Source organism: Rhinopithecus roxellana, chromosome 5 (genome assembly GCF_007565055.1).
Source record: "Rhinopithecus roxellana isolate Shanxi Qingling chromosome 5, ASM756505v1, whole genome shotgun sequence".
Taxonomy (NCBI): domain Eukaryota; kingdom Metazoa; phylum Chordata; class Mammalia; order Primates; family Cercopithecidae; genus Rhinopithecus; species Rhinopithecus roxellana.
This window is the reverse complement of record NC_044553.1, coordinates 83,056,056-83,083,277: the sequence shown is the minus strand read 5'-3', so window position 1 is coordinate 83,083,277 and position 27,222 is coordinate 83,056,056. Positions and strand designations below refer to the sequence as shown.

The 27,222-nt window shown below is 43.8% G+C and overlaps 1 protein-coding gene and 1 non-coding gene across 2 annotated transcripts; both read right to left on the bottom strand.

Moving 5' to 3' along the window:
* Window positions 1-2,410: 2,410 nt before the first annotated feature.
* On the bottom strand, window positions 2,411-19,386 carry SLC10A1 (solute carrier family 10 member 1). Its single transcript, XM_010359747.2, has 5 exons — window positions 18,897-19,386; window positions 13,258-13,468; window positions 6,062-6,240; window positions 5,207-5,403; window positions 2,411-2,947 (listed from the first exon to the last, which is right to left on the bottom strand). The coding sequence occupies exons 1-5, from the start codon at window positions 19,250-19,252 to the stop codon at window positions 2,841-2,843; spliced, it is 1,050 nt and encodes a 349-aa protein (XP_010358049.1). The 5' UTR covers window positions 19,253-19,386; the 3' UTR covers window positions 2,411-2,840.
* A 7,226-nt stretch (window positions 19,387-26,612) lies between these two features.
* On the bottom strand, window positions 26,613-26,739 carry LOC115898037. Its single transcript, XR_004057799.1, has one exon. It is a non-coding gene; the product is annotated as a small nucleolar RNA SNORA11 (small nucleolar RNA).
* Window positions 26,740-27,222: the final 483 nt, after the last annotated feature.

The window sequence follows — 27,222 nt, the reverse complement described above, 5'->3', positions numbered from 1 at the left end:
TTCAGGAATTATTCAAAGAACGGGGATGGATTGGTATTAAAATGCAGGAAGTCTGATTCCAAGACCCCCACACCACACTCACTGTTGACATAAAGATTTTTGCCTCTAGCCTTCCAGGGATTTGGAAGACGGCAGAATTAGAAGCACTAGAAAAACGTAGCTTTTAGCTTCCCGAAAGCGTGGGGATTGGGAAGTGGGAATCTCCATTTGGGACAATTGAAAGGTTTTTGATACCCAAATAAGCTGAGTTTAGGAGTTGGTATATACCTGTTGAATTAGTTGAGGGAACCAGGTTTATTTTAATAAACGGTGAATTCTAGATTTTCTTAGTGTCTCTGAAGGCAGTACTTGGTTAGCCTGAACGTTGCAAAACATGCTTCTCGGGGCAGTGTGGTATGTTGATGTTTTTCCCGTCTACCTCTAGATAATCAGACAAACTTTTTTTTTTTTTTTTGAGGTGGAGTCTTGCTCTGTTGCCCAGTTTGGGCGGTCTTGGCTCACTGCAGCCTCTGCCTCCTGGGTTCAAGCGATTCTCTTGCCTCAGCCTCCTGGGTAGCTGGGATTACAGGCACTCACCCCCATGCCCAACTTTTTTTTTTTTTTTTGTATTTTTAGTAGAGACGGGGTTTTACCCTGTTGGCCGGGCTGGTCTCAAACTGACCTCAAATGATAAACCCATCTCAGCGTCCCAAAGTGCTAGGTTTACAGGCGTGAGCCACTCTGTCAAGTCTTATTTTTTTAATTTTTTTTTTTTCTTGAGACAGAGTTTTGCTTGGTCACCCAGGCTAGAGTGCAGTGGTGTCGTCTTGACTCCCTGCAACCTGTACTTCCCAGTCTCAAGTGATTCTCATGTCTCAGCCTCCCAGTAACTGGAATTACAGGCTCCCACCACCACATCTGGCTAATTTTTGTATTTTTAGTAGAGGCGAGGTTTGACCATTTTGGCCAAGCTGGTCTCGAACTCCTGACTTCAAATTATCTATCTGCCTGCCTTGGCCTCCCAAGTGTTGGGATTACAGGAGTGAGCCACTGTGCCCAGCCAAGACTTAAGCTACTTTTAATCTTGTGTTAGGGAATACAATAAATTCCTTCCTTTGAAAAAATGGCAGGGAGATCGGTTATGTCTTAAAAAGGGACTCTCAAAAAACCAGGCTTGAGATATCATGAGGAGAGTGGATGTAATCCTGAGGAAAGGTTTAGGACCTGCCTTTGTAGGGCATGGTTTAACCTTTGTTTTCTATGTTTATATTTCTTTCATCTTCATTCCTTACTTTTTTTTTTTTTTTTTTTTTTTTGAGACGGGGTCTTGCTCTGTCGCTAGGCTGGATAGAGCGCAGTGCCTCTATGTTGGCTCACTGCAACCTCTGTCTCGGGTTCAAGTGATTCTTCTGCCTCAGCCTCCTGAGTAGCTGGGACTACAGGCGTGTGTCACCATGCTTGGCTAATTTTTGTGTTTTTGGTAGAGATGGGGTTTCACCATGTTGGCCAGGATGGTCTCCATCTCTTGACCTCATGATCTGCCCGCCTCAGCCTCCCAAAATGCTGGGATTACAGGTGTGAACTACTGCATCCGGCCATGTTTATTCCTTTCTAAGGGCAGTTTGAGGCCAACCCTATCTTCTTCAAAAGCTAAACAAATATGTTCTTATAGAACTTGTATGTAACCAAGTCTCCTAGCAGATGATGTTGGTTAGATAATAGAGAAAACAATTTGAACAGTTAGGTATATATGGATATAATTAGTAAAAATGATAGTGTTTTCAAAAATCTGCTTTTTTAAGAGGATGTTAGTGACCCAAATCTGTGATTCTCATTTTGGTGTTGGGAGTATTTGTTAGTCCTGCACATTTGCCAAACTGATAGCCGAAAACTATATTGTCTTGGTTTCATTTGTACCGGACCATACAAAGTGATAAAAATCCCAAGTATAAGCATGATTGACTTTTTGTAAGTGTTAATATTCGTTGTTAATCATTTACTTGATCTTTATTTGCATGTGATATGCAAAATGTTTAAGTTTTATTAGAGACAATTTGAAATTTGTGAATTCTAGGTATTTGAACATTTTTCTTTGAATTGGGAAACCACTCCTTTAGTTTGCTGTACCCAGTTTTGGGGGTGCTTTGTGTTAAAACCAGGTATCTACTGAACTTAAAAAAGAGATTCTTAGGTAACATTGTGTTACCGTGTTCCTGGTTTTTCCTTGTCAAAAGTTTTTCTCTACTAACGTGATGCATTTGCCCAGTTGTTTCATTTCATTAGCTATTTTTGAGTTTGTTTTGCCTAATTGCATCTTACTGTGTTCACTTTTGCATACTTAATGTCAAATTTGACTTTTCGGGAGCATCATCCCAGTCATGTCAAAAGGGAAGGAATGGGATCTGGATTTTTTAGATTAGAACTTCTGAAGTCTAATTCTGCAGCATTCTTGAGCATTTATTTCTCTTTTGGGTCACAAAACTTGGAATGGGATTTGGGTATTTGAGTAATGGGTTAAACATATATATTGATTAGTTCAGGAATTGAGTGACTTAAGATGCTTATCAGGCACTATTTTAGAGATCCTGGCAAGAGGCAGATTTAGTTTCTGGTTTCATCGAGTTTCCAGTCACTGAACAAGTCTTTGAAATAAGTAGCAAATTCTAAGTTGGGGATGGGTGAGGCTTCTTGGGCAGACACCCTGTCTGTGTTCCCAGCCAAGGCTTGATGATTCTGATAGATGTACCGGAAATGCTGGAGAGAGACTCAGACAAGACTGGTGTTTTTGCTGCTCTCTGTAGTTGACCAGACTGGCTTTCAGAATTGCTTTGGGACCAGAATTCAGGCCACCAGGGGAAGGGCTAGGCTGTGCAAGGGGAGCAGTCCTCCCCTTTGTAGGTGCCATTTCCCAGAGCTCCTGGAATTGTTTCTTCAGTTGTGGCAGCTGTGTAGATCATTTTTGTTTTATCTGTAAAGTTAAGGGGTCATAGGTGTAGAGAGAGAACAAGCGGAGTGAACAATGAAGCTTGTTTAATTTGGAAAGTACAAGAATACCAACTCAGCCCTAGGGTGTTGTATATATTTTCCATCTCTATTATCTCTCCCATGGTTTACTCTTTAAACTGACTTTCCCCTCAATCTTCCTAACGGTAGTACTAGTAATAAAAGTCTTTTTTTTTTTTTTTTTTTTTTTTTTTGAGGCGGAGTCTCGCTCTGTCGCCCAGGCTGGAGTGCAGTGGCCGGATCTCAGCTCACTGCAAGCTCCGCCTCCCGGGTTCACGCCATTCTCCTGCCTCAGCCTCCCGAGTAGCTGGGACTACAGGCGCCCGCCACCTCGCCCGGCTAGTTTTTTTGTATTTTTAGTAGAGACGGGGTTTCACCATGTTAGCCAGGATGGTCTCGATCTCCTGACCTCGTGATCCGCCCGTCTCGGCCTCCCAAAGTGCTGGGATTACAGGCTTGAGCCACCGCGCCCGGCCATAAAAGTCTTAATGAATTAGACTGTTGAGTCTTCATCATCACTTCACCTCTAACTTCTCTGTACATACAGTAAAACAACAGGGGAGATGAGTTTATGTATGCAAGGACTGTGTCGCATTCAGGGAATGAGGAGGCAGGGAGGAAAGATCTTTCTGAGAAAGTCTAACCAAGAGAGTTTCCAGTTCACCCCAACACCCAATTGTTCTGCCTCTTTTCATGCCCATCGTGTAGGTGGTGGTGCAAATTTGAAGATAGCTTTGATTCCTGCACCTTTCTATACATATGGGAGAGTTCTCTATACAGAGTGCTTCCATCTGTATAGAAAGGTGCAGGAATCAAAAGTATAAAAACTTGACAGATTCTTTCCCCTGAGAATAGCTTCTTGGGGCCATTAGGTCCAAAGAAATAAGTTGCTTTGATTTAATGTTTCCACTGGGGTCTTCCGAGATACATTGTGAGGAAAGTTCTTTATAAGTCTTGAGAGCTAAAGATCCATAGAGTATTGTCCTTTGCGGTCAGTCCAGGCCTTTGTGGCACTAAAACCTCAAATCTGGGAACTTGGTTGGTCTAGAAACTTCTGTGCACTTTTTGTAAGAGGGCAGCAAATCTCTTGTGTTCCTCTCAGGTAAGCATCAGACTAGATTCTCACAACTCCACTGTAGCTTTGAACCAGAGCTTCAAAAATGGTTCTAGAGTGTGGTCAGCCTGTACTTGTTTCCTGTTGGCTGCTTGGCAACCTAATTACATCTTAGCTAATTGCAAAGGGAAAGAGAATCAGCATTTGCTAGTATAATGTAACAAATTCCAACAGGGAAAGTTGTGTATTTCTCCTAGGGTGTAAATCACAGTCCCTAGGTTCTAGACAAGGTTTTGAAGGGGACTTCAATTCATGGATTTGAAGGGACAGTTGAAGGATTTGGAAAGTACTTAGGAAGAATATACTAATGTTTAGAGTTAGTTATAATGAAATGTGTTATAAAGTAGGTTTGGATGTTTGAATGTCCTGTTTTTTTTTTTTTTTCATTGTTAAAGTACACTTTGAGGAAGACACTCTGGTCTCTGGTCTGTCTTGAGGTTCAATTTTATTTTGAAAGGTAGTGCTCTGAGCATTTTAGAGAAGAGCTGCTATGTTAACTCCATAGTGATCAGAGTAAAGTATAAATCATTAATTAATCAAGTTTATTATGGAGGTAGTCACTGTTTTAACAATCTTATGCTTAAGTTTCCTTTACTGTGTAACTGGAGTTGAGAAATCTTTTTTTTTCTTTATTCTGGGTTATATTAGGCTGCAGTGCTTTTGTATGTTTTTCCTCACATGGGGGTGCCAGTGGTGCTGTGGCTCTGATCTGGTTCCAGGAAATGAGAATCTAGTCCTGAGAAATGGAAACTTCCCCAACTCTTGTGAGTAGAGGTCTTTCACACAACTAATAATCTCAGTTGTCCAAGGCAGTTCTGTCCTATGATGTCTTCCCTACTGAGACAAAGCAGCCCAAATTCCTTCAGTTTTATGAGGTAAACTGCATCCACAATTTCATTCTCCCAGCTAGAAGGAAGAAATGGAGTGCAGTTGATGGAAGTAGCCTTGGATCTTTAAAGCTTCTCGGATGCTGCTTGGGGCTACCTGGTTCTTAGTGGTTTGATAAAAGCTAAAGCCCTATCCAAAAAGTCCCTGCTAGAAACTTGCTTGTTGGCAGGCTCAGGTCCAATACTGGAGCAGAACTTGAAGTAGGCATCATTCAGTACTCACCCTTGGGAGTCTTGAATTTCTCATAGCACCGAAAAATGGCAATGAGGAAAAGCCCTTCTCCAAGCTGGAAAATCATGTAGAGGAGAGGAAAGAAGAAAAGTGGTCCAATGACTTCAGGGGGAAAGGCCACATTGAGGATGGTGGAACAGAGTTGGACATTTTGGCATCCGGTCTCCATGCTGACAGTGCGTCGGCACCTGTTGTCGGTGAAGAAAACTCCACATACACTCAGAACGAACTGGAGGGAGCAACTTTGTCCCAGTGCCGCTACCAAGGAGTTTGTCAGCAGATGGAATCTAGACCCTGGACAGGGGTACTTTGCTGTTGCTATTATAGGTGTTTGGATACCTTTGGTGTCTGGCTTTTTAATCCATTCAAATATCTTTCCTCAGTTTTTTTCAAGTCTCTTGTCCAGTTAAGTCTCTTGTCCAGTTAGTGCATCTGAACATATTGCCAGGAAAATGCCTTGCCCAGATTTCAGGTTCCTAGCTTGTTACTCTTTTCCTGAAAGACTAGGACAAGAATGAAGCCCATGGGACAGTGGGACCTAAAATAATACTATCTCTAGGCGTGTGGTGGCTTATGCCTGTAATCCTAGCACTTTGGAAGGCTGAGGCAGTCGGATTAGTTGAGCTCATTAGTTCAAAACTAGTCTGGGCAACATGGTAAAACCCCATCGCTAGAAAAGATAAATCAGCTGGGCATGGTGGCTTGTTCCTGTAGTCCCAGTTACTTGGGGGACTGAGGCAGGAGGATCATTTAAGTCCAGGAGGTTGAGGCTACAGCGAACCGAGAATGTGCTACTGCCCTCCAGCCTGGGAAATGGACCCTTTCTTAAAAAAAAATAATACCTACCGTGCATTGAGGCAGAAGAGAGCGGAGAGAACATAACCCAGCAGAAAGCCAATAAAAGGCATCAGGGAGGAGGTGGCAATCAAGACTGGTGTCATGGCAAACATGATGCTCTTGCCCACATTGATGGCAGAGAGAACTGTGACAGCCACACTGCACAAGAGAATGATGATCGTCCCTCCCTGGAAATGAAGACAAGAAGAAAAGGCAATTAGAAGAGTTGGGGATAGAAAGGAACAGTGAGGAGGGAAGCACAGGTAGAAATTGGAGGTGGGAAACATTGCAATAAAACACAAAGTGGAAGGGAATATGAAAGATCTTTATTTTCTTTTTGGATTTCTTTTCTTTTTTAAAATTATTAATATTAGAGACAGGGTCTCACTATGTTGCCCAGGCTTGTATTAAACTCCCAGACTCTGGTGGTCCTCCTGCCTTGGCCTCCCAAAGTGCTGAGATTAGAGGTGTGAGCCACTGCACCAAGCCCATCTTTTTAGATTTCTTATCAGTAGCTAGGAAGCCTGGGGACAGCTGATTAACACTTTGATTATTACAAACTCAACCAAGCACAGTTTCTGCTTTTGACACGTCTCTACATAGCAAACTGAATGAAGTGTTATATGAGGCTGTTCAGGCCTCCTGCAAAATGCATGTATTAAAAGTTTCAAAGTCAGTATTTTTGGAACTTATATACACATTGCTACAATACTGTGATTGTTCCACATACTTTGAAACTCATTAGAACTTGTCATGCATATTTGTCTCAAATACCTTTATTACAGATAGGGATTTTATCCATTTTAGGATCAATTTGACTTCTGGAAATTGCCAAGAGTCATTTGGAACAAAGCTGGTCAAGGTGGATGATCAAGCCCGTAAATACGGTTTTAAACCCAAAATGATGTCTAATAATAAGGGGACAAACCTACTTTCTTGAGTGACCTGCAAATTGAATATGAAGGAAGTTCCCAAAATAACTTTCAGAAATGTCTTGGGTGATAACAACATCATTGCACACTACGCGGGTCTACTCTGAATGAAATTATAGGATTTTTCACTGTGCAACACAGGATGCAACCTTTCAAAGTGCACGTCCGTGCACTTTGTGCTTTCCAGTGTGCATTTTAGAGAATTGCATGCTCCAAAATGATAAACAGGTATGTGTAAATTTAAGACTGTCCCTTTTACCTCCTTTGCAAATGTTTCTCAAACTTACCATGTTATTTTGTAATAGTTATTATGTGTTGGTTCACTTTTTGGTTCATTCACGTGTTGCATTTTATATTTCCTAGTAACATTTTAAAAAATGTGGTAAAATATGCATAGCGAAGTTTGCCATTTTAATCACTTTTGAGTGCACAGTTCAGTGGCATTAAGTACATTCATAATGTCCTAACGACATTTTAACATTTGTGTTGCTCACATTTCAGCTGCACAGCTTTGTGTTTCTGTTTTTAATGCTTGTTGCAACTGATATGATCATATAAAACATCACCTATACCAATTAGTGGTCCTATCCCAGCATAGGAAGGACTTTCACACATCTCTTCAATAACCATGTGCTTCAAGTTTTATTAAAAGTCTTATTAGCTAATGAGCTTCTCAGTTTACCTTTGCATTTTTAGTTGATTTCACCTTTTGGATTTCTGTCTTTCGAGTTTGTCCTCCACCCAACAGTCAAATAGTTTTTATCTCCATCAAGAGTGTAGTGGATAATTTAGGAGGCACTGGGCTGCAGGAATTGTCCACGAATCCAGAAGCCCTATTCCTCTGTATCGGCATTCACTCTTATTCTCTCACTCATGTTCTCTGACTCTTGGGGGCTGCACAGTTGTGGTTATGAGCACAGACTTGGATATGATCCAGGTGGGAAAGCTGGCTTTGCTAGTCTCCAGGTGTGTAAGCTTTGGGGAGTCACTCAACCTGAGTGAGGTTGACAGCATAGGACCTGGCATATAAGAAGCATTCACTAAACTGTAACTCCTATTATTACTCAAAGGGGAGGAATGTAACATTCTAGAGTTTCGTCACTCTCACCGCTGCCATCTCTGGAAATTTATCCTGTCTACAACCTCTGCTGAGACAAGTGGCCCTCGGTAGTTGCTTCTCCATAGGCCACCATGTTTGGTACCACCTGACTTCATTGCCCTGCCCACAACTGGGATGAGTGTCCATTAGTGAGCAGCCAATCCATTGGCTTACCAGTGACACATGAGATGACATGTCCACATGCTACCCACAAAGGTGGCCTGCACAGGCTGGTGAGTGGTAGAAATAATCAGTTTCTCTCACTTAGGAAGTTTGCAGGATTACAGAGAGGGAAGCAATAGAAGGGACAAGTGTCAAAACACACAGAGGCCTGGGAGCAACAGAAGCCACAAGTTGGCAGAAACTATAAGACAAAGGAGAGTTAGGGGTCAGTTCATCAGTAGCAGCAGGTGTGGGAAATGCATGGGTAGAGTGTTAAGTCAATGAAATGGTGGGATCCTTATTAAAGAATGGTGGATGGCTTATGGTGAAAGTGGCTCCTGGACCATGTCGTTCTCAGATTCATCAGCCTTCTAACCACATAGCCTTTGGATAAACCCTTGCATGGGTAAGTTAAAAATTTCTTGGCTGGGCGCGGTGGCTCAAGCCTGTAATCCCAGCACTTTGGGAGGCCGAGACGGGCAGATCACAAGGTCAGGAGATCGAGACCATCCTGGCTAATACGGTGAAACCCCGTCTCTACTAAAGAATACAAAAAACTAGCCGGGCGAGGTGGTGGCGCCTGTAGTCCCAGCTACCCGTGAGGCTGAGGCAGGAGAATGGCGTGAACCTGGGAGGCGGAGCTTGCAGTGAGCTGGATCCGGCCACCGCACTCCAGCCTGGGCGACAGAGCGAGACTCCGTCTCAAAAAAAAAAAAAAAATTCTTGAATTGCCTTTCAAAATGAGCATCCCTGAAATTGTATCTTGGTATATCTAAATATGACCTTCTACCAGCGAATGCAACTGGTTGAACTCAGTGTGAGCAGATACCTGCTGCCAGAGCTAGTTATTGAAAGTTGGGTTATTTTGATTTGCAAGGTCCTAGGAGGGTTAAGTGTGCAAAGAGGCCAGGACAATCATTTGTTCATTTTCCAGTTTGGCACTCACTATATTATTTATGGGACAGGGTGACAAAGGATGAGCATAGTCCTCAAAGAGCCATAGAAATAAGGGAACCTCAGCCTTTGCAACTTGACCCACATGTTCGTCTCTGCATCCTCACAGGAGTGATTCCAGTTTTGGAAAATAGGAAAATCACTGTAGCTGTTGACTTTGTGGTTAACCCTGGAGGTTTAACCAGGGACAAAATGGGTCCAGGGCATGCCTAGGTTTTTTAGATCACCTTTTATGTAGTCCCTTATTACTAGTCTCTGTCTTTCTAGCCAAGGTATTAGCCCTTTTAATGTTCTCTGGCTTCATTTTGACTTCATTTCCTCTTTGGCATTGAGTAGTGGATGTGCAACACAACAGGAACAGAGACTGGTTGAGACAATCCTGGCTCTGCCAAGTAACTTTTCCGGGCCTCAGTTACTCTATCTGCAAATTGAGAATAAGGCAGGAGACTGAACTTCATCTTAAAGGCTTCTCCAGCTTTAAAATTTGAGATTCTACTTTTTGCAACCTCAGAGAAACGCTTCTAAAGCTACTCTGAGGTAGAAAGGAGACATGCTGTTGCATCAGTTGTCATTAGCACTGTGATTTGGTGTTCTGGTCCCCAGTTTCCCACCTATAAAACAGGGGAGGGTAGAGTAGCATTAAATGATAGCAGTGGTCACTTCACATTTTAATATTCTTTATATTTTATATGCATTTCTTTAAGATCGTTTGTGGGTGTATAGGATTTTTTAAAAATTAAAGCAATCTGATGCACCTCACAAACTACCTTAAAGAAATGAAATGATGCACACAAACATGTTTCTCTGTGTATGTTGTTTTTCTACTGGTGTGTGGAAGGGCAGCAGACAGGACTTGCCCTTCATTCCTTTATTTATTCTCAGGCATTGGCTATGGGGGCACTGTGATAGGTGCTGTGGATTCAGTGTTAATTAAGACATAGCCTTATGGTTTTGCTTCTTGAGAAATAAGTGGGGAATAAACATGAACAGGTATTTTTAATGCAGTATAATAATTTCTACAGGGGTTGGCTGGAGTGTTGGGTGCTATGGGAATGAATAGGACAAGCATCCTACTCAGGCTTAAGAGGTTTAAGGAAGGCTTCCTGGAGGAGGCGCTCTTTGTGTTGCGACTTAAAGGATGAGTGAGAGTGACCCAGTGAAAGATGGTGAGTGGGGTGAGAATTGGGAGGAAGAGTGTTTCAGGTGAAGGGAAGGGCATGTGCAAAGAGAAAAGAGCTGAGACTGGTAAGGTCAATTGAGACCAAATCAAGAAGTGCCACATTGGCCGGGCGCGGAGGCTCAAGCCTGTAATCCCAGCACTTTGGGAGGCCGAGACGGGCGGATCACAAGGTCAGGAGATCGAGACCATCCTGGCTAATACGGTGAAACCCCGTCTCTACTAAAGAATACAAAAAACTAGCCGGGCGACGAGGCGGGCGCCTGTAGTCCCAGCTACTTGGGAGGCGGAGGCAGGAGAATGGTGTGAACCTGGGAGGCGGAGCTTGCAGTGAGCTGAGATCCGGCCACCGCACGCCAGCCTGGGCGACAGAGCCAGACTCCGTCTCAAAAAAAAAAAAAAAAAAAAAAAAAAGTGCCACATTAAGAAGTTTAATCTCTATCCTGGGGGAAGGAACCAATGACAGGCTTTAAGCAGTGGAGAGACATGATAGAGTTTGTACTTTATATCTTCACCCTCAGGTTAAAACTGGGTGAGGAGGTTGGATGAGAAGGCCATTTGAGTTGTCTAGTGAGAGGTAAGGATGGAGAGGAATGAATGGATTCCAGCAACAGAAAGTGGAATCGACGGTCATTAATTAGATAGGTGTGAGTGGTGAGGGAGAAGGGAACATTGAGAATGACTTCCAGTTTCCGGTTGAGGCAATTGGGCACACACAGAGTGCCACTGACCGAGATAACCACACAGCAGGAGGAGATGACTTATTTAACATATATTGAGTTTTAAATGCCCGAGGTATATTCAGATAGAAAGATCAGTAGATAATAAATGGATTCTGGAGTCAGGAGAGAGTTGAGGTCGGATGTTGCTGTTCTGAAAGTCTCAGCTTGCAGATGGTAGTTGCAGACCTGAGAGGGATCAGATCCTGGGCTAGGAGAGGTGTGGTGAGAAAGGCAGAAAGCTTGGTCTGAATGCAGAGAAGTGCCTTTGACCAGAGGAACTCATAAGGGAGTCCGAAGGAGGTCATGAGAGGCAGGAGGAAAGCAACAGAGCCTAGAGTCACTAAAGCTGACAGAGAAGGCTTTTGAGGAGGAGGCAGTGGTCAATTATGTCCAATGCTGCTGGAAGGTCAAGGAAGGATTGAGAAATGTCCATTGGATTTAGCAGAGAAAGTAGAGCAGGTGGTCATCAAGATGCTGGGTGGATGGGAGACCAAGGAGGAGAGAAGAGAGGGATTCAAATAATGGAAACGAATTGCTGAGGGCCTGGTCACTGTGAGAGAGCTCTGGCGGTGGCATGGGGGAAATGGAAGGTGTCTGAGAGGCAGCGATAGAGAGAGAGGAGTGAGGGTGATTTTTCATGAAGCCTGGCTAGGAAGGGGAGCAAAGGGGGAGGTATTAGGTGGAATGGGAGGTGGATTCCACAAGAAATCCCAGTGAGAGATAGTTTTTGTTCTGTTTTTTTGAAAATAAGAGATATGCGAGTCTGTGTCCAAGCTGACTGTGAAGAACCAATACAGAGATGTTTTAGAAATGAGAGTGAGAGAGGGGAGGCTGCTGGACCAGGGGCATAATCACTAAAAGGAGGTCTATGAGTACAAGGGTGGAGAGAATGATGCTGAGGTGGGGTGACTGGCCAGGGAAAGGAGGAGGGATGATTCCTCCATGCCCTCCAGCAGGCGGAAAGTGGCCATGGCACTGGGACAGGGAAAGGGCAAAACTACTCTTGAGACAATAGTAGTGTGAAAATAAAACCCCCCTGAAAACTGGACTCTTGACTTCTTTGTTCCAGGCTCAAAGCTGCTGCCAAACTTTGGGGTTCTCAGCAGCACGCCTTACAGACCAGGCCAGAGGCATTGATGCAAGGGCAGAGATAGTACAGGATGTCAGAAGATCAAGTCCTTCCTGAGGACCAGGATGACCCCCTGGCTCTGTGGGATGAACAGTGAGCCAAGGGGGAGGCTGGCAGAGACTGAACTCCAAGGTTGAAAATGTTGGTGGAGAGACCATAGCTGCACTCTAAGAGTCTGGGATTTTTCTGCACACAAGGCAGTGGCATGATGCCCTGTCTATGACCACGGTGCTCCTCAAAACCTTTGTGGCCTTAATTCACCTGCTTCCCACCCTGTCCCTCTCCTGAAATGCTGGGAATGGGTATACTACCTCTCTCCTCTAGCTTCTTGCCACATCAGCCAAATTTGCCCTTGGTGCCCTCTCAACTCCTCTATTCAGGCTTCTCCCCAGGTTTACCTAAATGCCTCAAGCCCTTCCTTTTTAAGAAGCCTCCTTTACCACTCCAGCCCTCACTGTTCCCATCTCCTTGCCTTCTGCAAATACTACTTGTGTGTACACTGGAATTGGATCTTCTCTCTCTCTCTTTTTTTTTTTTTCCTTTTTAGAAATGGAGTCTTGCTTTGTGGCCCAGGCTGGAGTGCAGTGGCGCGATCTCAGCTCACTGCAACCCCCGCCTCCCTGGTTCAAGCGATTCTGCTGCCTCAGCCTCCTGAGTAGCTGGGATTACAGGCACTTGGTACTATGCCGGGCTAATTTTTTAATTTTTTTTTTTTGTATTTTTAGTAGAGATGGGGTTTTGCCATGTTGGTCAGGCTGGTCTCAAACTTCTGACCTCAGGTGATCCACCCGCCTCAGCTTCCTAAAGTGTTGGGATTACAGGCATGAGCCACTACACCGGCCTCATGTGTTACTTCACTTTGTGCAAAGATCAGACTCTGGTGACATTGAATCCTCAGAGTGCATAGCATAAAACTTAGCATCTAGTAGGAGCATATATTTGTTTATTAGTAATATGGTGATTATACTGTGTAGTTGTATATGGTGTTTTTATTCTTTTGCCATAATTTGTCAAGCCCCCAGGTTCTTACCTTGATGACATAGCGCATGTATTGTGGCCGTTTGGATTTGAGGACGATCCCTATGGTGCAAGGAATGAGAACCGGGACCAGTGATAATATGATGCGTCCATAGGGCACCTTGTCTTTCAGGTCCCCATCATAGATCCCCCTGGAGTAGAGGTACAGGAGGAGAGGCATCATGCCAAGGGCACAGAAGGTGGAGCAGGTGGTCATCACAATGCTGGTGGGAGACATGGGAAGAGGGGAGAGAGAGAGCCCATAAATACAGACTATTTTGTTGAGCGCCTGCTAAGTGGCAGTCACTGTGCTAAGTGCTTGACATATATGACTTCAGTTCCTTTCCCCCATATCATTAGGCAGTAAGCATACTATCTTTTCGCTGACAAGGAAGCTGGAGACTAGAAGAGTTGTGTCCTGCTCGAAATCACACAAGGTAGTAAGTGGCCAAAGCAGGATTTGAACTTAGGCTGGTTCAACTGCTTCAATCCCTGTGTGCTTCATTGTGGAAGGAGCCATTCTGATCTCCTCTGTAATAGAACCCTTTTTGCATTGAGCACCTTCCCCATGCCAAGCCCATTTTGTAGAAAGCTAACTGTGTGATCCCATTACTCTGGTCATTAGCCCACTGGACCAGGGAATAGCACCTGACCCACAGTTACTGAATGTCTGGTTTAGAGCCTAGGGAATGGCTGGTTGTAGTGGCTTTGTCCAATGGAGACAATAACGATTAGCTATATCAGCACATTTTACCTTGTGGGGAGTCTGAGTGTGAGACACAGTGACAGGGCACTTGGTCTTTGGGGATAGGTGGCATGGGAGTGATGGTCAGGCAGAAGCCAAAAACCCTACTAAGAAAAATCAGTAAACAGATATCATGATTAAAAGGACTGTAAAAGAAATAGTGAAGCAGTAAGAAACAGAATAATTGAAGGGCCATAATGGTGGGGTAGTAGAGAAGGCAGTAATAGATACCCATGTTGAGTAAGTGACAAGATAACTTGGTCAGACTTGCTTTGCGTCTTGGATAGTATTCCAGTCCCCAACTCTGGTGTTCTTATGCTCTTTACTTTCTGGTTCCTCCTGATATTATTTAAAATAAATTGAGTGTGATACTCAGAGCCTGAATAATATATCCTTCCAGCTCTACTTGTCCAATTTCCTTTTCCATTTGGAATCTTATATATGTTAGTCCCAGGACCCTGTCTAGGGAGAGGCCCTCTGGAAAGGTCAACTGAGAAGGAAGCTGATAGGGCATCTCCTTGGATTTATGGACATTCACATTAAAAATATATGGCTCTGATTTTTATTCCAGTGGGAAGGTGGTTGGGAGGTGAGGGCTTGGCAAGACCCTAGGAAAACCACACTCAGTGTGTCCCTCCTCCTCCCCACAGCCCCACCCTCCATCTACACTTCTTTCATTATTTCCATAAAGATGGAATATGACTTAAATATGCATCAAGAGCGTAGCTATCAAGAACAATAGGTAGACATGTCATAAGGATAAGAGCTGTTAGAGGTGAGGAGAGTCCCTCAAAGAAAATTGTGAACTAGATAATAGGAACTCCCCAACCCCCCTGAACACTTAAATACACACTTGAGCTTGTAAGAAATTAACATTTATTTTAAGTGTGGCATAGTGGCTTATGCTTATAATCCCAGCATTTTGGGGGGCCAAGGAGGGAGGATTGCTTGAAGCCAGGAGTTTGAGACCAGCCTGGGCAACAAAGTAAGACCCCTGTGTCTACATACAAACAAATGAACAAACAGCTTCACTGTATAAAGGGGTTATGGAGGGGAGTGGAGTGTTAGTCTTGGCACTCTTTCATGCCCGAGGGAGGGACCAGAATTGAGGTCTTAGACCTGAGATGGGAGGAGCATTGAAACTGAGCAACCAATAATAAAAGGATCATGGGGTGGGGGGAAGGGAACTTTCTAATTATATCATCAATCAAATATGAAATCATGGTGGAAAAAGTATTTAGAACATAAAAATAGTAAAATGCATATTTAAAAAACATAGTGAGGGGACTTTGGATTAGGCAATGGTTTCTTATATATGACATCTAAAGCACAAACAGCCAAAGAAAAAACAGATGAATCAGACTTTATTAATATTAAAACCTTGTGATTCAAAGGACACCATCAAGAAAGTGAAAAGCCAACCAGAGAATGGGAGAAAATATTTGCAAGTCATATATCTGATAAGGGTCTAGTATTCAGAATATATGAAAAACTCTTATAATGCAATAATAATAAAGTAAAAAATGGGCGAAAGATTTGAATGAGATGTTTTCCCAAAGAAGATATACAAATGGCCAATGAGCACATGAAAAGATGCTCAACATCATTACTTATTAGGAAAATGCAAATCAAAACCACTATGAGATACCACTTAATATCTACTAGCATGGCTATAATTAAAAAGATGGACAATAACAAGTGTTGCAGGGTATGTGGAAAATTTGGAATCCTCATACACTGCTGGTGGGAATGTAAAATGGTGCTTTGGAAAATAGTTTGGCAGTTTCTCAAAAATGTAAACACAGAGTCACCATATAACCCAGCAATTCTACTCTTAGGTATCTATTCCAAGGGAACAGAAAGCATGTTCACACAAAAACTTGCCTATGAGCTTCCGTAGACATTATTCATACTAGGCAACAAGTAGAAACAACCCATATGTCCATCAGCTGAATGAATGGATGAGCAAAATGTATTATACCCATACAATGGGATATTATTCAATTACAAAAACAAATGAAGTATTGTGACATGCTGTCACATGAATGGACCTTGAAAATATTATGCTAAGTGAAAGAAGTATAGATACAAAAGGTCACATGTTGAATGCTTCCATTTATGTGAAATCCATAGAGACACAAAGTAGATTAGTGGTTGTCAAGGGTTAGAAAGGGAGAGAGAAATGGGGACTCCTGCTAAATGGGATGGAGTTCCTTTTTGGGGTATTGAAAATGTTCTGAAATTAGATAATGGTGATAGTTTCACAGCCTTGGAAATATGCTAAAAACCAAGGCATTGTACTTTTTAAAGAATGGATTTTATGGTATGTGAATTATATCTCAATAAAAAGTAATTTAAAAACCATGCCAGGAGTAAATAAAGCAATTATTAAAGGGCAATTTATAGCCTTACATATTTATATCGAAAAAGAAGAAAGACTAAAAATTAATGAGTTAAGCACCTTACTCAAGAGGTTAGAAAGAGAAAAACCCAATACAAAGAAAAGGAAGAAATTTTTTAAGTTTTGTAAATTGTTAGGATCAGTAAAACCAAAAGTAGGGTTTTTTTGTTTGTTTTTCTTTTTTTTCTTAAAGGTCAGTTAAATAGACACCTCTGGCAAGACAGACCAGGGAAAAGAGAGATAGCACTAACTGATGATGTTAGTGTGAAAAAGGGAACGTAATTACAGAGACAATGAAGATTTTAAAAAGTCATAAACTACAGACATTTTCAAACTTTCATTTTTAACTTAAATGGACAATTTCATGGGAAATATAACCTACAAAAGCAAGTCAATATGAAGCCAAAAACCTGATTCAACTTATAATTATTTAAGACATTTAGCCGGGTGCGGTGGCTCAAGCCTGTAATCCCAGCACTTTGGGAGGCCGAGACGGGCGGATCACGAGGTCAGGAGATCGAGACCATCCTGGCTAACACGGTGAAACCCCGTCTCTACTAAAAAAAACTACAAAAAACTAGCCGGGCGAGGTGGCAGCGCCTGTAGTCCCAGCTACCCGTGAGGCTGAGGCAGGAGAATGGTGTGAACCTGGGAGGCAGAGCTTGCAGTGAGCTGAGATCTGGCCACAGCACTCCAGCCTGGGTGACAGAGCGAGACTCCGTCTCAAAAAAAAAAAAAAAAAAAAGACATTTAATAAGCAGTTCAAAACCTATCTTCTAGTACCCCACATGATTTATACTGTCCTACGGTAGTGTTCTACTAAACATGCAAAGTGCAGATTGCTGCAATATTATGCAAATCTATCCAGATAATATAAAAAGTGGAAACATGCCCCCATTTATTGTATAAGGTTGATATGATCTTGGAACTAACGCTGGAGAATGATATGAGAAAAGAAAATAGGGGGCCACTCTTATTTATGAACATAGAAGCAAAAATAATAAAATATTAGCAAATAAATCAAGCAGTGCTTTAAAAAAGTAATACAATTGAACAAGATGAATAAGAATGATTTAACATTAGATAATCTATTAATACATACTACTATATTATTAGATTAAAGAAATGGTATAATTTTGTAGATACAGAAAAGTCATTCAACAAAATTTAATGTTCTTACATAATAAATAGTATGATTTTGAATGAATGGAATGAAAATTCCTAGCAACGGAATGAAAATTCCTTAACTTGAAATCTATTAGAAAAGTATATTAAACACTAAACTTAATGGTAAAAAGTTAGAGGGAGTGGCTTGAGACTGAGGTTTCGCTAAAAGCAAGAGCTTCTGCGAGTGAGTCTTCTTTAGCTTCAGCACAGGCTGCTGGAGCTGGAGCTGGAACGGGTCTGAAGTAGCTCCTCTGGCAGATGTTCTAGACTAGAGTCCCCCCTGTTTGCAAGGATGAGCATCAACCAGCCCCTGCGTGCTGCGTCTGCAGGAGCGAGCCCTTGCTGATTTCTGCTTATAATGCTTTGGGCAGGGCGTTAGGGGGTGCTGCTGTCTTCCCCTTGCCAGGGTGGCCGAGATGGGGCTGGCATATCCTGAGTGGGTGCTGGGAAACGCTGCGATCTCCCTGGTTGTGCCTTTGCATGGAAATGTCACTGCATCTGATGGGGAATGAGGGACTTTAAAGAGAAAACATCTCAGATGACTAGGTAATTGGGAGGACCTTTTGGAAATTCTTGCCTGCTTTGCAGGAATTTGAGGTGCTCATTTGGTTCCAAGTCACCTTGATCTTCCTGGTGATGTTTGGAATGAATCACACTGCCTTTTTTTTTTTTTTAGACAGAGTCTCCCTCTGTCGCCCGGGGTTGGAGTGCAGTGGCCGGTTCTCAGCTCACTGCAAGCTCCGCCTCCCGGGTTTACGCCATTCTCCTGCCTCAGCCTCCCAGTAGCTGGGACTACAGGCGCCCGCCACCTCGTCCGGCTAGTTTTTTTTGTATTTTTTAGTAGAAACGGGGTTTCACCGTGTTAGCCAGGATGGTCTTGATCTCCCGACCTCGCGATCCGCCCGTCTCGGCCTCCCAAAGTGCTGGGATTACAGGCTTGAGCCACCGCGCCCGGCCTCACACTGCCTTTTAAATCTCTGGGCTCAAAGCAGGCAACCTGTCCACTGTTGTAGGTGGATGCAGTTCTCCAGAGGTTCCTTTGGCTTAAATCAATGCTCCTTTAAGACAATCCTTGAGACACCTCTGGAAGCAAGGAGATCACCACGAGCTTCCTGGACCAGTATGGTCCCTTTGGCTTGGTGCTTAAACCAGACATACCCCAACTCCTGTCCCCATCCCAGCATAAGCTCTTGGCAATAAATGCCAGCCTCCCCCTGCCCTAGCCTCCACCCAGGCTGCATTCACTCCTTCCTGGCTTTAGCCCAGCTCTTCCCCTCAATTGTGACATCTCTAATGTAGCTCCTGTCCCAGGCTGTTCCCTCCTCACCCCCAGGCCTACCTGAGGTTCATGTCCCCCTTCATGGCCAGACTGAAGACATTGGACAGGTTCCCTCCAGGTGAGCAGCCACAGACCAGGATGGCCAGCGCCTCAATGTTGTTCAACTGGAAGACCTTGCCCAGCACAAAGGCTGTAAGGGGCATGATGCCATACTGTGCCACCAGGGCGATGGCCAGTCCTTTAGGCTTCCATAAGTGAGCCTTGATCTTGCTGAACTCCATGGTGCAGCCCAGCGAGAGCATAACGAAGAACAACATGAACACCAGGATGATGCTCAGTGCCAGGTCTGTGGGGCGCTTGCCAAAGTTGGGTGGCAGGGTGAAGTTGAAAGGGGCAGATGTGTTGTGGGCCTCCATCCTCCTGTGAGGCAGTGGAAGACCACTCTTTGTTCTCCAGCTGACTCCGTTTCTTGTGCAGTTCTTGCTGGATGCCTTCTTTAATCACCTCTCAGGACAGAGAGTTTCTGGACAAAAGCTCTGGGCAAATAGAAGGGTTATGCAACTAGCTGAGCTATTTATCTGGCTGTTGCCCCAAAGAGGAACAGCCCAGAACCTTATCTGCCTGCCCTAGCTCTCCCAAGCTCGCTGACCTCTGCTGAATTCCTGGATGCTACTCGTAGTCCTCCCTTGTCACTTTGCTGCTTCTGGGCTTATTTCTCCCCTTTGCCCTCCACTGAGTGTGCCTCATAGGCATTCGGTTCCTGGGGACCTGCCCAGGGCCCACCTGAATCCAGGTCCAGTCCATCTCCTTCCCTGCAGCTCCTGTTCCCAGCTCAGCCCTTGATTCCTTAATTTCTTGGTTGGGGAAAGGCGTCCTCCCCGTGTCCAGTGGGTTATCATTTGTCCCCAGAACCCATGAGAGTGAAAGGAGCTGGGTGTTGCCTTTGGTTCCTGGATATAGGTAGCATAGCCCAAGGGGGTGTGGGACAGGCAATGTCACTGGCCTCCAGGAGGGGATGTGTCCATGACCCTTTTCCTGGGAGCTGAGAGGATGCCAGTGTCCTCCCTGGCATCCTCCCGGGGAAACTTTTATCTTATCCCCAAACTGGGACTGTATGAGTCCCAAGGAGGAATACTGGTGGTGGCTGCTCCACACTCCCTGGAATGCTTACCGTCAGAGGGAATAACCAGCTGGGATGGTGGGTGGGCTCTCAGGAAGCTTGGAGGCTCTTTCCCCAAAGAGCATCCTGAGGGAACCCTGGCCGTGGAGGTTGCTTTGTGCCCAAGGAGGCCCACTGCTTGGGAAACTTGCTGAGAAGGAAGGAGGAATGCAGTCTTTTCTACCTGACTTCCTGACTGCTTTACTTTTGCACTGGGCCTGTGTGTTTCAGGCTGGGAGACAGGCTTGAGGTGTGCAGCAGCAGCAGAGAGAGGTGGGCATGCCAGGGGCAGGGCCACCTAGTGTGTGAGGTTATCCTAAGCCTTGCTCTTTCCATCTATCCCCACTGCAGAGGTGGGACACGGGAGGGGTCTCCTTCAGAAACACAATTGCCTCTTGGCTTGGTTGGAACCCAGGAGGCCTGGGTGGGGTCTGAAACAGGTGATTAGGCTTTGTATGTAGGACTCCAGAGGGCAGAATAGGGAACCACTGTTGGGTGGATGTGGGGACAGATTTTGGCTTGGTGCAAGGAACTACCTGAAAATGAGAGCTCTCCAAGGATGGCCTTGAGGTCTCTGGAATCCTGCTTGGATAAGGGTTGGATGGCAGGATCCATACATATTGCATCGTATCCAAGAAAAGGCTGCTCCCTGGGCTTGCGCAGTGGACAACTTGCAGGGCCGTATACTGTGGCCCTGGGTGACATGAACTTGAAGCCCCTTTTCCTTTGAGAGTCTCTGCTAATGATTTTCAGGTGCTTGAGTTGGGCTGGTATCAAAGGGAGGGCAGGCAGAGGACTGGGCACTGGATGTGATGTCTGGACTGAGTGTTCCCACAGGGTAGGGTTGAGTCTCAAAGGAGTCTGCTTCCTCTCTCTGGGGCTAATCAGAAGGGAACAGAGTTGCTAGGGGAGAAATATTGATCACTGAGTACCAGTCACCATGGGAGGCAAAAAAAAAAAAAAAAAAAAAAAAAAAACACCAAAAACCAAAAATGATATAATTCACGTTCCTGTTCTCAGGGACCTGATGGTCTGTACAAGACCACAGGTGGCCAGATGGTACACAATGCAATATGGAAGCTCGTGAGGGTGGAGGCCATGCAGGGCTGCCAAGTACACCTGTTCAGGTTGGGCACTGCACAATGCCAGGGACGCCACTCTACAGATGTCTTGTGCAACTGTACATGAGGCCTTGAAGTCAAAGGAAGAAGTTAGCTTTTTACACATTTGCCTGATGCCAAGGGGTGATGAGGAATTGACCAATATCTGTTAAAGAGTAGGGTCTGGGCATGTGTCTATTGATCCGATTGTGCACATCCAAAGAGAAGAGTTCCCATGAACACATTCATAATCTGGATTCTAAATCATGTAGTCTCTATCAACTCTCCCTCCTCACCTCTTCTCAGAAACCCTACTGTGAGTTTTTCCCTTTGAGAAAACACAGTTTCTTGCCCTGGCTACCCCTCCTCCCACTCCTCCCCATTCGCTCTGTTCCTAGCAATGTGCCTTTGCAGAGAATGGAAAAATCTCTTCTAGGAACCTGACACCCTCCATTCTTTTCCCCATATCCCCTCTGAATCTACTCTAATTTCATACAATTTTGGGGACAGGAAGATCTTTTGGTATTATGTTAATGATACCTGGGAGTTGGGCCCATGCTGTGTGATGGATGCTGTGATTTAAATCACATTTCTTTTTAACTTGTATTTTAAATTTAGGGGTACATGTACAGGTTTGTTGTTACAGGCCAACTTGTGTTATGGGGGTTTGGTGCATGAACCACTTTGTCACCCAGGTACTAAGTATAGTACCTGATAGTTCTGATAGTTATTTTTCCTGATTCTCTCCCTTTTTCCACCCGCCTCCCTCAAGTAGGCCTCAGTGTCTGTTGTTCCCTCTTCGTGCCCATTAGTTCTCATTATTTAGCTCCCACTTATCAGTGGGAACATGCAGTATTTGGTTTTCTGTTCCTGCATTAGCTTGCTAAGAATATTGGCCTCCAGCTCCATCTAGGTTCCTGCAGAGAACATGATCTCATTCTTTTTTATGGCTGCATAGATTCCATGGTGTATATGTACCACATTTTCTGTATCCAGCATACTGCTGATGGGCATTTAGGTTGATTCTATGTCTTTGCTATTGTGAATAGTGCTGCAGTGAACACACGTGTGCATGTGTCTGTAGGGTAGAATGACTTATATTCCTTTGGATATATACCCAGTAATGAGATTGCTGAGTTGAACAGTAGTTCTGTTTTTAGTTCTTTGAGAAATTGCCACACTATTTTCCACAATGGTTTAACTAATTTATACTTCCACCAGCAGTGTATAAGCGTCCCCGTTACCTTGAATGTAAATGGGCTAAATGCCCCAAGTAAAAGGCACAGAGTGGCAAGCTGGATAAAGAAGCAAGGCCGAACAGCATGCTGTCTTCAAGAGACCCATTTAACATGCAATGGCACCCACAGGCTTAAAATAAAGTGATGGAGAAAAATCTACCAAGCAAATGGAAATCAGAAAAAAGCACGGGTTGCAATCCTAATTTTAGACAAAGCAGACTATAAGCCAACAAAGATGAAAACAGACAAAGAAGGGCATGACATCATGGCAAAGAGTTCAAATCAACAAAAAGGCCTACCTATCCTAAATATAGGTGCACCAAACACAGGAGTACCCAGATTCATAAAGCAAGTTCTTTTTTAAATTAAATCATAGAAATTTATTTTTTGTAATTCTGGAGGCTGGAAAGTCTTAAGATCAAGGTGCTGGCAGATTCAGTGACTGATGAGGGCTGCTCTCTGCAAATAATGCCTTGTTGCTGCATCCTCCAGAGGGGATGAATGCATAAAGCAAGTTCTGAGAGACCCATGAAGAGACTTAGACTCCCACACCCCACTGACAGTATTAGACAGATCGCCAAGGCAAGACGAATCAGAAGCAAAGATACTTAGGACCTGAACTCAACACTTGACTGAACGGACCTAGTAGACATCTATAGAACTCTCCACCCCAAAACAACAGAGTATACATTCTTCTCATCGCCACATGGCACATTCACTACAATCAACCAAAGAATTGGACATAAAGCAGTTCTTAGCCAATGCAAAAACAAATAAACAAACAAACAAACAAAAAAAACAAAAAAAAAATTATACCAATCACACTCTTGGACAACAATGCAACAAAAATAGAATTGAATACAAAGAAAATTGCTCAAAACCATACATTTACATGGAAATTAAACAACATCCTCCTGAATGACTCTTGGGCAAATAATTAAATTAAGGGAGAAATCAAGAAGTTATGTGAAACTAATGAGAAAAAGATACAATGTACCAGAATCTCTGGGACACAGCGAAGCCAGTGTTAAGAGGGAAATTTATAGCACTAAATGCCCACGTTTCTTATTTAGTCTTCATAATAGCCTTATGAGATAAGATGCTATTTCTATCTTTATTTTATAGGTTAGGAAAAGGCTTAGAGTGGTTAAATAATCCGCTCAATTCACGTGGCTAGTGAGGGGTACGATTGGTATTCTCGCCCAGCCTGGTTCCGCGCCCCAGCTGCTCTTCGGACCTGCTCCTTCTTTTGCCTCATCCTGTCTCCCGAGTTAACCTGCTTTTGGAGACCTGAAAGCTTTGACTGGAAAAGCTCCTGTGATTGCATATTTTTTCCAAACTGGCCTAGACTCGTTCTTTCACAGGCTGGATGTACCAAGCAACACAACAAACATAACATCCAAACAATCATGGGGGTAGTGGTGGCTGAGTAAATTTACTTAAGGGACATTTTGATGTCACCTCTGGCAAAAGTGAGCTATTTTCCCAGATTCTGAAGTGGCATAAAAAGCCTTCAATCAACCATTGCTCTGACACCAGAATTCTACTTGTAGAAAATTATCCTATAGAAATAATTGCTTGAGGATCTATGTAAAGATTTTCACTGCAGCATTGCTTTGTAATAGTTAACTATTGGAAATAACCTAAGTATCTATTAGTAGGTGATTGGTTATGGCCCATTTAAAAGAATGTAGCCATTAAAAAAATATGGTCATGACTTATGGTATAAATGCGGCTGTAGAGGCTGGACATGGTGGCTCATGCCTGTAATCCCAGCACTTTGGGTGGCTGAGGCAGGAGGATTGCTTGAGTCCAGGAGTTCCAAACCAGCCTGGGCAACATAATAAGACCTAGTCTCTACACAGAATAAAAAAATTAGCCAGGTGTGGTGGCATGCACCTATATCCCCAGCTACTTAAAAGCCTGAGGCAAGAGGATTGCTTGAGCCCAGGAATTTGAGAGGTCAGGGCTGCATTGAGCTATGATTGCGCCACTGCACTCTAGGCTGGGTGAGAGTGAAACTTGATGCTAAAAAGAACAAGAAAAAAAGGACTGGATGGCTGGGCTCAGGCGCTCATGCCTGTAATTCCAGCACTTTGAGAGGCTGAGGTGGGAGGATCACGCAAGCTCAGGAGTTTGAAACCAGCCTGGTCAACATAGTGAGGGCTTGTCCCTACAAAAAATAATTTTAAATATTAGCTGTGTGGTGGTGCATGCTTGTAGTCCTAGCTACTTGGCAGGCTGAGGTGGGAGGATTGCTTGAGCCCAGGAGGTGGAGGCTGCAGTGAACTGTGATTGCACCACTGCATCCAGCCTGGGTAACGGAGCAAGACCCTGTCTAAAACAAATCAGAAAGAAAGAAAGAGGCTATTTCTCCCTTCCTTTTCTGGAAACCATTCAAAAGCAACAAGGAAAATGGGGAAAACTTCACAGACAATAATTTTTTGGTGAAACTAGGGGACGCGGCCGGGCGCGGTGGCTCAAGCCTGTAATCCCAGGACTTTGGGAGGCCGAGACGGGCGGATCACGAGGTCAGGAGATCGAGACCATCCTGACTAACACGGTGAAACCCCGTCTCTACTAAAAAATACAAAAAACTAGCCGGGCGAGGTGGCGGGCGCCTGTAGTCCCAGCTACTCGGGAGGCTGAAGCAGGAGAATGGCTTAAACCCGGGAGGTGGAGCTTGCAGTGAGCTGAGATCCGGCCACTGCACTCCAGCCCGGGCGACAGAGCGAGACTCCATTTCAAAAAAAAAAAAAAAAAAAAAAAAAAAGGAACTAGGGGACGCATATCATTTGTAGACTCCAGAATATGTGAGAAGGCTGCCGGTGTCACCATTAACCAGCACTCACTAGGGAGAAAGAGAGGATGCAGAGGGGGTGGATGTCGGGAAGCTCTAGGAATATGTACACCTCCTGCAGGTGGAGGATGCAACCTCAAATGCAAAAGAGATCTCCTTCCTTTGAAACAACAGCTATGAGAACTGGGTGAGCAAGGCTGACAGCAGAAGCCATCTTACACCCCGCTCAGGTTCACACGGCCCGTAGAAGTGGATGTTTTAGCTATCCATTGCTGTATAACAAACCACCTCCAAACTTGGTGATTTTAAACATCTATTTGTTATTCTCTTTCATAGTTCTGGGATATGACAGGTTCAGCGGATGGCTTGTGCTTGGGGTCCTCATATGGTTGCTGAGGATTAGTCATCTGCATCGTGATCTCAGAGTAGTCAGACTTCTTATCTGGTAGCTGATGACCCCAGAGCAATTGTTCCACGAGGCTTGAGTCAAAGCTGCAAGGCATCTTATGACCTAGTATGGAAGCCCTACAATGTCACTTTCAGCACATTATATTTTGTCAAGCAATTTACTAAGAGTGTCCCAGATTTGAGGGATGGGAGAAATAGACTCCACCTCTAAATGGGAAGAGTAGCAAATAATTTACGACCATCATTAACTGTCCACATGGGGCTGCACAAAAAGTCAAATGGATGAGCAGTAGTTGTATGAAGCAGTCTGTGTCTATGGCTGATGGTGGTGGAAGGAAGCCAGCTATCCTAAAAGGATACCTTGCCCTGCCCCCCAATGGAGCTTCATGCAAATCACTTGTCCACTCAATAATGAGTGACACATGGCATCAAATTAAATCCACTATAAGGTGAAGGAGGAAAAGAGTGGCAAACATTTCCAACAACTGAAGAATACTTACCAGAAAAACATTGACATAGAGCAGCTGAAAACTGTTCAAACATTAGGCAATTCAATTTTAAAAAGTGAAGGCAGTAATTGCTTTTATGAAGAAAGACCACAAAACAGAAATATATTAACAGATTTTTTTAAGTTACCATTTTGCAATCCCTAACATAGCAATTGGTTTAGGTAGGGATCATCAATAGATGTGAAAACCCTTGAGTAAAAGGCAATTAGGGAATAGCATATTCATGGTGCTAAAGTATCACCACATGGAGTAATTATAGAGGGAAGATATGTACCTTTACATTGGAGAAACCTGGCAGTTACCCATTTTAACCAAGTGATCAAACTTGGAATTACTGATATCAAGACAGCCTAAACTCGTATGCCTCCTGATGGAATGCAATATGAAATTCACAACGTCATTATAGGCAATGTTTAATCTGAATCTTATTAAGTCTTTGGACCTAGCTGGCAATTTATCAGAAATACAAGTGCTAGATAAAGAAATGAAATAAAGAAACAACCTGACAAATCTAGTCTATGGGATATTTTATAAAACAACCGGCATGCATTCTCTCTCTCTCTCTTTTTTTTTCCACATGTAGGGAGGACACAAGTTTTGTGCCCCTTGTCACAATGACCCCAGATTCCTGTTTGGTGTATTGTAAACAGAGGAGCCACTCTTCAACCGCCCTGCTCTAAGCAAACCCTGGCATGTACTCTTAAAGAAGTAAATGTCATAACAAAAGTTGGAGATCTAGTTTAGATTAAAAGAGAATAAAGGCTGGGCGCCGTGGCTCACGCCTGTAATCCCAGCACTTTGGGAGGCCGAGGCTGATGGATCATAAGGTCAAGAAATCGAGACCATCCTGGCCAACATAGTGAAACACCGTCTCTACTAAAAATACAAAAATTAGCTGCGTGTTCTGGCGTGTGTCTGTAGTCCCAGCTACTTGGCAGGCTGAGGCAGGAGAATTGCTTGAACCTGGGAGGTGGAGGTTGAAGTGAGCTGAGATCTCACCACTGCACTCCAGCCTGGCCACAGAGCAAGACTCCATCTCAAAAAAAAAAAAAAAAAAAAAAAAAAAGAAAAGAAAAGAAAAAAAAAGAGAGAGAATAAAGAGACATAACAAGCAAATGCAATGTATAATTGGATACTGGGTTGGAATAGTATTTAAAAACATTTTTGGAGGT

Excerpts from the sequence above, each read along its gene's own strand:
- SLC10A1 (XM_010359747.2), bottom strand. The coding sequence starts at position 19,252 with ATGGAGGCCCACAACACATCTGCCCCTTTCAACTTCACCCTGCCACCC. Across the intron at positions 13,469-18,896 it reads AAGGGGGACATGAACCTCAG|CATTGTGATGACCACCTGCT; the intron begins GTAGGCCTGGGG and ends GTCTCCCACCAG. Across the intron at positions 5,404-6,061 it reads CTCTTCTGCCTCAATGCACG|GTGCCGACGCACTGTCAGCA; the intron begins GTAGGTATTATT and ends CACCGACAACAG.